General features: G+C 39.7%; 1 protein-coding gene across 1 annotated transcript in view; it reads left to right on the plus strand.

Annotated features, from left to right (window-relative positions):
* Nucleotides 1–14172, plus strand: part of TNKS (tankyrase) — a 133023-nt gene that overhangs the window by 78255 nt on the left and 40596 nt on the right. Inside the window, exon 6 of the mRNA XM_030449543.1 lies at nt 13380–13474. Coding sequence (XP_030305403.1) covers nt 13380–13474 — 95 coding nt within the window. The remainder of the gene's footprint in view (nt 1–13379; nt 13475–14172) is intronic.

The following is a 14172-nucleotide window of genomic DNA, read 5'->3' on the forward strand; positions in this document are numbered from 1 at the left end:
AATTAAGGGATCTTTCCTGGATTTAGGTAATGGAGCACTGTGAAAAAGGTGACATTGCAAAAATTTACAAAAATATTACAAAGCAAATCCCATAATAACTGTGATGTGTCTGGGACAGAAGTGCCCAATGCACTACACAGATCAAAAGCACAATGGCCACAACTGTTTTCTGCCTTTAAACACAATTTTGTTTGTTTAAAAGTATTGTTCCTAGGATTCATGTGTGTCAGCAATAGTGATAAATTATGCCCTTTCTTATACGGTGATCCCATCTTATTGCATCAACCATGCATAGCCAAAGTGGATAACACAAGATTCCCTCTCCTGACTTAGTACTTATAGATAGTTTGGCTTAATTTCTATACCTGATGTCACTTAAGACACTCTATAGGTCAAGGTTATACCCTTTGAATACAATTTAAAACTTATCTACTTGTTCTAAGATCTTTTCCCCAAAAGGTCCCATGAGTACTCTACCACTCATTCTAATTTTCTTTAGAAATTTTTTGAAGTGTAGTCTATCATGTCCATAAATAAAAGTTGTGCATTTGAAGAAGTGGAAGAACTTGTTCAGTCTGTAGTTGTTCTCTGTATTGTTCTCTAAAAATCAGGAAATCTTGCTTATTAGGTCTTGGTGTCCTTGTCAAGAAACCTTCAAATGTCTTAAAAGGTAGGATATTTTTTAATGTCTTAAAAAAGGTAGGTAGGGTTTTCTATAGCTGAAAGGTTTCCTCTTGATAACCAGTTTCACATAGAGGTTAACTTCTTGCATTATGCTGTTACCCATCTACTGTCCAGAGAACACAAGTCAAATTGATGGATTTGGGCAGAGCTGCCATTGAATATTTTATGCCCATTAGCTAAATACTGGGGTCTGGATTTGGCTCTGTCAGCTCACAGAGCATCCAGAAACTGAGCACTGATGAAGTTTATTCTCTGACCTCAAGAGTGGAGTTCTTCACAGAGTTTGCTGAGGATATGTTGGAGTTGAAATGTGTCAGATCAATCCATGGACTGTACACTTTTGATTTCTGTATATGGAGAGGAACTCCATAGAGAAGGAAACTGTTCTGCTTTCTTGTTGCTTTCCACTTTTGAGTGTGTTATTAGAGCACTTTGTGGCATCCCTCTGTTAGACTTACCATTTAGTTGTACTGTCTGTTTCCCATCTCTGTGTGATGTCAGGCATCCGTGTCGGGACCTGACATCATCTTCCTTCAAAACTGTCTCTGAAGATGAAGTTAAAAACCTGTTGAGTGCCCGTGTAGACTCTCTCAGCCAGATTACCCTTCTGTACATGCTTGTTGACTGCTTCAGAAACTCTGAGGCTTTTAAAGGTTGAACTTCAGATGCTGTTCAGCCAGGTGTTCACTGCTATTAACTATTATAAAGGTTTTCATGCTGCAGACATGAAGATTACAGGCCTGTAGTTCCCTAAAACATGTTTTAATAATTGGTTTGCAATTTTGGGGTCTTCATGTACCAAGATAATCTTAAGTGAAGGTCACGTTTCACTAATAATTTCCCTGTTTCATTCTCCAGTGCTCCTCTTGGGTGAATGCAGTCCTCTCCTGGCAATTAGTTGATGATCTTTATGCTTAATTTAATTTCAGACAGATCCTTTGCCAAGCTTCACCATGCTCCCAAATATGCATGTGCTCACTTGCCAGGGTCCTGGTGTGAGAATTACCTCTTTCTTCTAAAGAGAAACAGATGTATACCAAGCAGAGAGTTCCTTTAGTTCTTCCACAATGACTTCCTCACCTGCAAGAGAGTAGTCCATTTCTGTAGCCTCCTGGCAGACTGGAAGAAGAATTTATGGCAGGTTTGAATTCTTTTCACTAGTCACTGTTCAAAATGGTTTTGCTGGTCTAATTGTATTTTTACTTTTAATCTGCTGGAGTTTATGACCCTTGTGATTTTCTTTAGCTTATAAATTCAGCTTTTTTAATTATGCCTTCTTAATTCTAATAACTCTTTTGCTGTTAATCACACTGACTTTTTTCAAGTTATCAAGCCCTTCCCAATAGAAGGTGTGCATTAGCACAGTTTTTCCAATATTGTCTCCATTAGAAGTCTTCCTACTGTTTGTAAGGACTTAATTTTCTTAGCTACCACTTTTATTTTACCAATGGAAAACTTCCAATTTTTTTATAGCTCCCTTTTCTGAAGGTTAGCATGGTCATGCTGGATTATTTTATCAAGCATTTCCCCTCTAGTTGAATCTGAGCACATTATAGTCAGCGTGTCCTCGTTTGAGCCAGGATAGAACCAATTTGCTTTCTAGTAATTTTACTTGTCAGTTAGATCTCTTGTAAGGAGCTGCATTTGCTGAAATTACCAGCATGTTTTTCAGTCAATGTCTGCTTCTAGGACTGATAATGCTCAACAGCTGTAGTTATTCTGGAGAATGGTATGCAGAACCAGGGACACTCCTTGCTTTTGCAAAACATGCTCTGGAAACAGGAAGAATTGAAAGGGTTACACTCGTGATGCTCATGTGGAGAGGAGCAGAACAGACAGGTTACCAAAGTGGACCAGAGTGTTCTATCCACACTCACCTTACTCTGTGTAAGTCTGAGGGATCACAAGGGTCAAGCTCTTGTTGTCCATGACCCGTCCATCCATTTGTCTGCCTTTGATCCCAGTCTCTGCATTCCTGCATCCAGCTCCCATCTGCTGCTGAGCCCTGGAGCCCGGTCTGGGACTTTTCCAGGGCTGTCCTGCAGCCTCAGCACTGACCCAAGTGCTATTGGAGAGCTCGATAGTGGCTTTGTATAGATTGGTATATAGCTTGTCATTTTCCTTTTCATCATTCCTGTTTCATTAAAGCTGTGTAGTTTGGTTTCCAACCTGTAAGCCTCACTCCCTTATTCTCTCTCCTTTTCCCTATAGGGGAAAGGTGGAGTGGTTAATAGGGAGCATCTGCCTTGTGTTTGCAACTCCTCCTGCAAGGTTTTGCATCCTGTTACTTGGTACCAGCTCAGTAGCTGCATTGACTCTCGCAGCCTCCTTAATCAGCTTCTCTGTAAAGCAATCCCTGGCAGCACCCAAACATTTCACCTGGGTTACATGTTGCTGTCTGATACTTGCCCAGCCTACATGGCAGTAATCTCAGTCACCAAATTCCCTTCTGTTTTCCGCCCTTGCCACTTCTCTGATTTCTCTCAGCACATCAGTTATTACTTGCTGATACAACCCCATGGTTGACTTCATAGGTTGTATGGATAATTTGGAGTGATTAGTTGAATTCTAAAGGAAAAGAACTGCAAATATTTATGTGTGAAGAGAGTTGTATTTACATAACCATTTCTAGAAGTGTTGTGTAAGTTGACTGAGCAGACAGCAGATGAACAATAAAAGGGGAGGAAAATGACAAAATAGGATATTGTAATTGAAGATGGATGTGTCATTGAGCAAGAAAATTGAGGTTATTTGACTAGTCTTTTCTAAGTAATATAATGCACTTCTGCTTATTAAAGAGGCTTATTTCTTACAGATTAAATTCTTTAGAATTTTTGTATTCTAGTAACCATAACTTTGCAATTCTGAAACATACTAAAAGGAAGTGTAATAGAAATTATCTTTTTCCTGTATTTTACAAGGCTCTTATTTTCAGATACAGTGAAGTCTGCTTGACTGGATTATAAAGGCATGAAATTCTAAAATTTGCAAATAATCACCATAATGCAAAAAGAGTATTTTGCATATTTAAGTTTTTAAATTATATTGGGTCTCATGTTTTAATTCCAAAATATAAGGCACAAATATTTATTTTACATTAACCCTGGGGCTGAAATGCAGGCAGTTTGCAGGTGTTTTTCTTAGCAGAGGTCATTGTGACTGATCAGCTGATTTCAGTTTCACATTAACAGAGAGCAGTCAAATTCGTATGTTCTGAGAAGTTTTTCATCTTAATAATGTGAAAATCTTAGGAACTGAAGCCCAGGAACATTCTAGTCTGAGGGGAAGGAGAAGCAAAGTTAAATATACAAAAATGGAGTGGGAGAAATGGTAAAATAATAAGAGATAGAAGCAGTAAAGATAATAAGAGATGTAAAAAGGAATAAAAGGTTGTTAGCAGACTGTAGTAGGATATAGATTTTGATAGCAAGTCAAAAAGGAGGAGACCAAACCAGCAAAAAACTGTTCTGATTTTCTGGTGTTCAGTATGCATCCTTTTCAGATTGTTTTAATGTTGTATTCAGGCTTTCCCCAGACATCTGGGATGGCTGTTTGGAGAGGCTCCTCTCGTTAACACTTGTTTGTGCTGCCAGAGCAACACCAAAGTATTTCATTAAAAGGAGGGAACAGGAACCTGAGCAAATAATTGAAGAAGGGTTCTATAGCTTCTGACACTGCCTGACAAGACAGATAAAAATATACCTATTTGTGCTGGAGGAGGAGAGAAAGTTCTCATCCTGCTCTTTTGGAGTGATAAGCCTTTGCAACTTGCAATTTGGCAAGATTGATGGCTTGGGACTTGGGCTGCAGACGGTGCTGGTTGGCACTAAGATGCTTTCAAAAACTGCAGAAACTTGGCTATCCATACCCCATCACTCAGACCAGCAGCAGCAGCACCTATTCTTCCCCATGCACTAAGCTTGAATCACAGCTTCCAGCATCTGATTTAACAAATAAAACTTCCAGCTGTTGACATGAGACAATCTTTATGCCCGTGTGCTCTGTCCACCAGTCCCAAGATGACTTTGTTCTCCAGCTGGCAGGTGTTGCCATAGCTGTTCCTTAGAGTACTAGAGGTTTGAATGCTCTTTGATGACTTTAGTTAATAGCATCACAGGGGCAGTTTCTTCTTCTTGCATTTGCCTCTGCAAGAACCAGTCATACCTCAGTGCCTCACTTGAGGCTTTTCCATTTTTGACATGCATTTCTGACAGATTCCAGGTGATGAAAAGAAGCAACAAAAATGGCCATCCTGGACACAATGGTACTGTAAGTAATTCCTGTGTAGGATTCTACCGTATCTCTGAAGGCAGTATATATCTTCTTTCAGTGTTAAATAACATTATCAGCATTCCCATAGGAGAAGAGTGGGTCTTTACTGTCATTTCATCTTTCTGTAGCTCAGCTAGCCACTGCTCCCTCAGGTGCCAGCATCTATCACCAAAGAAACAGCTTATACTCCCTTGCTTCTCTGATCATCCATCACAGAGTCCATCTCCCCCCATCTGTGAGTGCTGCCAGAGATCTTACTCTGTGCTTCTGAATGTGAGAAAACTGCAAATGCCACTTCATAGTAGAAGCTCCAGAATTTCTTTTTCATTTTGTAGTTCTATACCTAGCCAAACCTTTATCATTTCCATGTAGAAATGGAAGAGATCCTTGTTAAAGGAGTTTTGTACCAGGGATTTATGAGGCATGTTGCTCAGTTTTTCTGACACATCCTCTGTGGAACTGTTTTACCAAATGGGTGGTTGGTTAAGATACATGCTAATGCAGAAGAGTTTCAAGAGTCATGGAAGAAGAGTTGCATTTTTAATAAATTAATTGTTTAGGATAAGGTCAATAATCACCAGTGTCCCATGTATGGCACCTGCTGTTTGTGAAATCCTAAGATCAGAGGTCAAGGTGGTGTTCCTGTTAAAACATTTAAGTGTCTCTTAGCCCACCACCATTTCCCTGTGCTTCTAGGTAAGTCTCTGAATATAATTGCAGCAAATTTGTCTGGAGTTGTTGGGGAACTAAACTTCCCAATTAATACTTGGGGAGTTGAGGTTCCTTTTATCCATTTGCCAGACCTGTTTTTCCTTATGGATAAGATTAATCTTTGCTTTTAAAATTCATGGTTGCTGCCTTCTGTCTTACAGCATCTTTTTTTCTTCTAGCCTTTATTTTAGCCCTTTTAGCCTATTTATTTTAGCCTTTATTTTAGCCCTTTTTCTGCCAGGTAACAATGCTAGTCCAAGTTAGGTTTTGTTTTCTCTAGTATCAATTAAAGTTATTTTCTCTTTACTATAGCTCCTGCTGAGACAAAAGCTTTCAAAACTACCTTCACGGATTAGGGATTTGCCTTCCTGTTGTCAAAGATAATAATCTCCATTATTTTGAAAGTCAGGTGTCATTGAGGAAACCTGCTGAACAGGGAGACTGCTTTTGTTCTGGGATTTAATGAGGCTTTTTACATGGTCATCTTCAAACCCTGATCTTACGCCCACCTCTGCAAATGAAACTTTCTCTTGTTGTTTAATCCTAAAATGCTTCCATGTTTTCCTCTTCTGTCAAGAAACATATATCTGCCCTTTACTTTCTTCTGCTTTGGTGTATATCTTGTTTTCCTCCACTTCCTACCTTCTCTGTGGTGGCACTGTTCCTGTGCTAGCAAGAGGAGTTCCTGACCAGAAAAGTGAAAATACTCTCTAAGAGAAAAAGACACTGGTTATTTCTTTGTCCATGGGTGTGCAAGATGATGCTTGTCATCTTTAACATCCTTCCCTACCCCAGACATCTATGCAATTGAAGTTCTTCTCTCATAAGTCTCCTGCCCCTTATTTGTCAATACTTAAGCAGCTCAACTTGCAGTACAGCAAGGTCACTGTGTTAATGTATCCAACTCTTGCCAACCCTTGTCATGCAGTCTTGAGGTTACGGTTCAGTCAGAAACTTGTGTTGTCTCTCAAGGGTAACATTTAGCAGTGAACAGTTTGGACATTAGAGTCCTCCGAGAAGGAACCCATTTGGATGCTCACTGGAGATTAGGAGGAAAAGAGTCTTGGTCTGCCACCCAAGTAAGCCTTTTACAAATGAGCGTTTATTCTGTCCATGCAATTGTATTTTTATTCTGCTCTTCCTGTGCTCTTTAAGTCAACTGGCCGTTTTATTCTTTCCATTTCATCTTTATTATACATTCTTAATTTTTCCTCCATTTTACAAACATCTGCCTGATCTGGAGGTGTCTAACACTAATTTGAAAATAACAGTCCAGCTGTGTTTTCTGCACAGTTGAATACAGAGAGCAATGTTCCTTCACTCTGTGATCCACAAAGCAGTGCTTTATAACTGTTAGCACATTTTTAAATATTTCCAGGAGGTATTCTGTTCTTCATATCTGACCTGCTCTGGGCTTTGTACCATAACCCAGGTGTTACAATACCCGAATAAATTTCTGAAAGGTATTCAGTTGCAAGGAAGAATTTCTATTTAATGTCGATGACATCCTTATTCTCCTTCTGCCAACTGACAGAATAAAAAGGAATGCAAACATTTCCCTCTTGCTCTTCATGTAATCCTCATTCTTGTGTGGTAATGCTCTGCCCTTCACCAGTTTCTCTGTGAAGTCAAGCCGGTGTTGTCTTCATTTACAGTGCAAAATGGTTGATTTTTTTTTTTCCTTCTTCAAAGAGATTATCTGATATTCCAGAGCTCTAAATTAAGATACTTAAAACTGAGTCTAACTGGGCACACTGCTTAAATTTGGAGTGCAGTTTGGTATCTGAGCAGCAATGGAAATGTGTGATCGTTTCCACAGTGGAAAAGTTCAGGAGTGTTTCTTCAAGACTGTGATGTTGTTGCAACTTGTTTCTTTACCCCATTAATCAGAATGATAAAGTGGTGACAGGAGGTATTCTGCTTGCATCCGAAATGTCTTCCTGATGTGCACCGATGATTGATGCAGTTCATTTTAAAGAAGTCTTTAAGACAGCAGCAGCATCAAGAGACACAGAGTATTGCAACTGGAAGGAAAGATTATATCATAAATTCTAACCCATGGAAGAGTTGTTTGCCAGCTCACAGGTTTTTTCCATAGTACACCAGATTCACGTAAGTAGTCATCCTGCCAGGAGCCAGGACATCTTTCAGCACAATTTTATGCAGAGCTGTGAAACAAAGGTCCCTTCTGTGATTAGAAACCATTGCTCTTCCCTGTTGTGGTTTGAGCCTGGCTGATAACAAAAGACCGGGCAGCCACTCACTCCCCTCCCCCATTTCGGGATGGTGAGGAGGAAATCCATCTAAAACCTTGTGGGTCAAGACAGGGACTATGAGGTTTTCACTCACCAATTACAGTCACAGGAAAAACAGACTCAACTTGGGGAGAAAAATTAATTTAATTTATCATTAATCAGATCAGAACGGGGCAATGAGAAAACAAAAGCCAGAGCTTAATTACTTTACCCCACCTCTCATCCCCATCCTTTGTTCTCAGTATTTCTGCCTTTTTCCCCCAGCAGCACCAGGGAAAATGGAGAGGGTTTTACAGTCCAGACATCACAGGTGGTTCTCTGCTGCTCCTTCCTCTTCAGGGAGAAGGGTTCCTCACAGTCCCTCCATACTCCAACATGGGGTCACTCCCTCCCAGGGCAGAAAGTCCTTCATGGACCCCTCCAACGTGAGTCCCCCCCACCAGGCACAGTTCCTCAGGAGCAAACTGCTCCAGTGCCCACAGAGCCACGGATGCTTCAGGAACAGTCCCCTGAAGCGTCTTTTCCAATGGGATCCTTCATGGATGGCAGGTCCCCAACAACTGTTCCACAGTGCTCCTTCAGGGTCTGCTCCATGGGTTGCAGGAGACAGGTTGCCCTCTCACTGTGGGGTGAAGAGAAAAAGTTTCTGCTCAGGCACCTTCTCCCTCTCCTTCCTCATCAACCTTGGTCTTTCTGCTCTGGCATTGCTCTCATGTTGCCCTTCTCATGGTATTGTTCTCTCTCTTTTCCCCTTCTCCTCTGCCCTGCTGTTAATCACCGGGTGTTTCCCCTACTTGAATATGTGAATCACAGAGGTGAACAAATTTTATGTCCCTGATGGCCTGAGGTGGGGCTGGACATTCTGGAGCCTGCAGAGCTTCCAGAAGCTACTTCTAGGAGCCACCCCTGGGGTCTCCTTCCCCGCTACCAGAAACCTCACTGCATCAACCCAGAACATCCCTTAATTCAGAGGAGGTGAAACACTACTTTGAAGGGGGCTTATAAGACAAACTACTGAAGTTTAAGATAATATTTTTAATGCTGCTGCTCACTACAAGCAATATGGTCTGGTAAGGTTTTCCTTGATGGAATTTAGATAGTAGTTTGCATACCTGCAATTTTCAAATCTACGAAGCCTGGATCCTTTTTTTTTTTAAACATACTTTTTCATCAGAGTGTTATGGAAGAGTTAACAATAAACATATTGAGTGTCCCTAGGTATTTTCTTATGAGTCATACCTGTTTGTCTGTCTGTGTAAGAGCCACCCTTAACTGTGCATATCCATATCCATATCCATATCCATATCCATATCCATATCCATATCCATATCCATATCCATATCCATATCCATGCAGAGACCCTCTGAGCATGAGAATAGCTGTAATATTGTCAAGGCAGGAGCTTGGCCTTTTAAAATCCTTTAAAATGTTGCCTCTTTATTGCTAGAATACCCTTCCCATAGAAGATGAATTTAAATTATGATAATTCTGTATGGTGTTGTAAATTGAGATGTGTGATGAGGCATCATATATGTGATAAAAAGGTTGTTGTTTGTTGATTTTAATTGCCTTAGAGATGACAACTTGAGAATGAGAAACACATTAATTTTGTTATCAGATAGCATTACGTAGAGATTTTGGCAGTAGTACGCAAGAACAGGCAATATTAGTCCTTAAAGCAGCCCTTGCAGCTGTTATCGATCACACAGATAATGCATGATGTAAGATCCTTATATAAGATCCCTTATTTTAAAATACTCATAATATGAAAAGGCAGCTTTTTTTTGAGGCAGCGGCAGTGTTAGTGTCTTCAGGCTGCTGAAGACTCTAGTGAGATAAGAAGGGAAATGAATAGTGCTGGGAGCCAGTTGCTCCAAGTTGTTGCCTGTGGACAATTTGTTGAAACCAATTTTTTTATTTCAGTAGAAGCAGCTCAGCAGCCTGCAGCTCTGGTGGTTCCTTAGGGCCCCTCTGGTTTGATGCAGGTGATCAGGGGAAAGGAAATCCGAGGCAGCTGGTCTTGAACAGGCATCATCAAATCAGCTGTTGGTAACAAAGCAGTTTAAAAATACCCAAGACTCAATGAAAACAGTATCAAACTGCTGTATGTGCATTTTTCAAATCTAAAAAATGCATTTTTCATATTCCCATGCAACAGATATTCAGAAAGACTGCAGGCAAAAATACCTGCTTTATTATGAATTGTAGATATACAGGTTGACAGTGATGACCATCTTGTGTATCGTGATCATCCTTGAAATGCACAGAACCTGTTTTGACTCAATTACAGCTGCTGTAAAACTTAAAAATAATGTGAGCATCTTGCATAAGGGTCTACTTTACTTAACAGAAATGGAATTCTGCTCTCTTTAATTACACTAGCACGTAAGATAGTGTGATTGGCTTGGAAACTGAATGTGAGTCTTGGAGGTAAGTGCCCTCTAGGGACTCTTGTAAGTAAGTCTCTTGCCAGGTATTGTGAGACATGGGAGGAGGGGTCAAATGATAGCTTTGTTAAATCTCTTTCCTTAATATTAAGTGATTAGTTTGAAATATGTTGCCGGTGCAGCTTGCAATACTACTTTTTGTATTAGCTGGTTTCTACCTTTCCAGTGCTATATAAGCAGTGAGTTAATTTTAAACATCAATCTCTTCTACCATCATTCATTTGAAATTTTTTTGCAGGCTAATATCCCCATGTAATGAGCCCTCTTTTAGATACTGAGTTTCTGTAATTAACATACAAGCTCGTAATGCTAGATTTGTGTTCTTAACTGTTAAATCTGTAACTTAGTGAATACTTTCTCGTGAAAAAGGAAAATAAATCTTTAAGAAATCATTAAGGCAGGGCCTTCCTGCTTCCTCCATCCTGAAGCATACATAAGCACAGCATTTCTAAGGGCCTTTCAGCCAACCTAGAGAGCAGCTGGCAATGTGGGCGTTGGGTTCTGATGCACCAGGCCCAGACACAGGGGGATCAGCCCTGCAGAATCCCTGCTTCTGCCCACTGAGTGCTCAGTTGTGCTGGCCACTTGGGCAAGCAATCTTTCTGTATCTCCAGAACTGCATCATCCTCTAGGATATATGGTTTACAGCACGTGCAGGCTGGTGGAGATACCAGCTCTGTCTTCAGGGATGGGTGCAGGGAGCATCAGTTGGCTCCAGGAGGCAAGCACCCCGAGCATGTGGCACCTGGCTGTGTCTAAAGAACTCATTCCTGCAGTGTTAGGGAAGACGTGGTATTCTCTGATCCTTCATGGGATCTCTGTGACCTCTTTTGGGAAGGACGTAATTTATCCTTCTGCAAGGTAGGGTTATAAGTTGCCTGAAGAATTGAGGTATCACTGTTTTGCTTCACTTACGTCATTTGTTTTCCAACTGTAAACTTGAAATGTTTGAAGATTCTTCTCTGATGAAGTTACTTGGCAAATACAAGTCTAATAGCCCAAGAAATAAAAACTGCACAGTCCCAGCTTGGACCATAATAGTTTTGCTTTTCATTTTAAGAAGTGAACAAGACTCCAGGGTTGATGGATCTTTATTGAGAGCATCTCTATTAATAATGCTTAATATGAGAGAAGTATCATCTGGGAAGTCTGCCATCACTGTTTTAGAGGTAGCACGCTGACAAGAAAGGTTAAAGGATTCTGCAGTGGTCAAAAGATTTAGTGTTTTCCCCAACTTCTGGCATTTAGCCTGTCAATAGACAGACTTTTCCACAGTCCATTTCAAATTCCCTTCAGGTTTTCTGTCTTTTTAATACAATTGATAAAAGTGGATTTAGTAACCAAGGCAACTGTTGGAATAAACAGTGCTGAAGTATCCTGCTATAGTCAATAGTGGCATAGTCTTCATCCACATTTTCATTAGTGTTTGATATGCAGAAGCAAGCTGTTTCATAACAGGGGCAGATAGAAAAAGTCTATAATACCTTCTGGATCAGTCCAATTTGTTCATTCTGTAGTAGCTGTCCTGATGATTTGAATGGTGGAACACTTGAAAGATTTGACCTACTTTGTTGGTGGTGGCATTTTGTACTTTGGAGACATTTCAAGGATCTTTAGGTTAGAGGTCTTTATTTTGACTATAAATAATTCTGAAGATGGGTCTTCTGGAAACCTGAATAACTGCTTAACTGAGTTACCCAAATATTTTCCTTAAAAATGCTTTCATTTCTGACAGTACAAGCTGTATCCTCACTATGATACACAGGACACTCAGTAGGTGTCCAAGTGCTCTTTCTGAAGCGAAGTAGCCAAGTGTTGAGACTGTAGTAAAATTTAATAGACCGATCCAGGCTATGCTCATTCTAAGTATGTATTAATTCCTGGAAGTGCCATTTATGGATATAGAGTACCCGGTGCTGTTTACCACAGATGAGACTGCTTGTCTTCATTTTTCTTTTTCAAATCTTGAGACATCATATTCTCACTATTATCACCTGTAATACTGTATAATGTTCTTTTAATGCTAAAAGTAAGTCTGGACTTGGCTTAATACTGTGAGGGTTGTGTTCAAGCTGGTTTATGTATGGGGCTCTACTGTAATAAAAGTGTTATTTGGTTGCATGGAACAATATAAATTACAACCAAGATCCCCTTAAATCCTCTGCTTCTCAACCATGGGAAGGAGGAGAAAACATCATTCATTCATGTAAGAAATGAGTTCTTTCAGACTGAGATAGCACACACAAGGTGTTTCACAGTAAAAAGCTTTTAAAATAAACTTCGGAGGGGAATTACTGTTGTTAACTTCAAAAGGTTTCAATTAGATTTCTTATGACTTAGCTATGGAGGAAGGAGCTATTATTACTTTGTACTTATGTTATCAAGGTGTGTTACTACTGAAGTTGTGTGTTTTGCAGGAAACTGCAAACTGCATACAGTTTGTTCTACATTTCTTTTCACAGCACAGTACAGAACGTGCATGGCTGGTTGGTTGGTGCAGAGCTGAAGACAAACATCCCTGCTAAGGGATAAATCCATTGGCTTGTTCTGCATCCTGTCTCTTGTACACTTAAAAAAAAAACTTAAAAAATAAATCTAGCATTTTAAAAATTATGTAATTCTATCACTGAAAAAATAACAAACCAAAAGTAACACATAAAACCCCTAAAAAAGCAACAAGAAGAAAAAGAACCAGACAGAACAAAATAAAAAAAAAATGTCCAGAAAACCAAACCAAGTTGGGCCATTGTTTAAATTAAATTTAGATTATGAGCTTGTTATTGGCTTGGGAGATACCTGGATTCTTCCCTACCTTAAGATATTTTGACAACAGGATGGGCACACTTGTGCTGTGCATTATATTAATTTGGGTGCTCACAGAAGGGAAGCCTAACTTAACTCGAGCTAATGTGTAAGAGAAAAGAGAAGTACTTAAATGGCAGGAGGCCCTGGACTTCAAATTTATGTGCCTCCCACTCATCATCTTGTGGTTTTTTTTTTTATTTTGCAGTCCACTCCTTTACACCTAGCAGCAGGCTACAACCGGGTTCGAATAGTCCAGCTTCTGCTTCAGCATGGTGCAGATGTTCATGCAAAGGATAAAGGGTATGTAAAATGAGTTAACTGATTATCTCTTTGCAGTAGTGGGTTTGTATTAATCAAGATGAGAAATAATTTCTCTGTTTTATCTTGCAGCAGAATCTCAATTAGTTGGCTGAGAATGTGACGTGCTGCTAAAATCTAAGTGTGGTTTATCATAAATAAACTTTCATTAAAGCCACACTAATAGATGACCCGTGATTGCACTTAAGTTTTCTATTACACCTTTAATTTTTCTCCTGGTCTTATTCTTTGCTGCACAGACTATACTGTTAAATCATCATTAATTTCTATCATTATTTTAGAGAATGCCAGGGGGAAGAAGGTATGTGGGCTTAGTAAAAAAACAAATGTGCATCAAAAAATTTCTCAGTAGGCTCCATTATCTTGTTGCATATATAAGTAATTCCAGTATCAATAATATGTGCTCACAACTAGTGGTCTTTGGAGACATACCTTGATTGATATTGCCAGTAAAAATAAGACACCAATAAAAAGTGCATAGCAGTGAGAAATTTGGAATGATACATGCTGTAAATTGCTCTCAGCAATATGTTGATGATAATCGTAAGGTGATAATTCTCATGGTGGTCTGATAGGAAAACTTGGTCCTAACACTGTAAAAATCAGGCCCCAGGTTAAAGGCATGCATTTTGTGTTCAGAGTCCATAGAGGTAAGACAGTAATGAGTGTCTGTCTCCATC

This window comes from Calypte anna, chromosome 4A (assembly GCF_003957555.1).
Source record: "Calypte anna isolate BGI_N300 chromosome 4A, bCalAnn1_v1.p, whole genome shotgun sequence".
Lineage (NCBI taxonomy): Eukaryota > Metazoa > Chordata > Aves > Apodiformes > Trochilidae > Calypte > Calypte anna.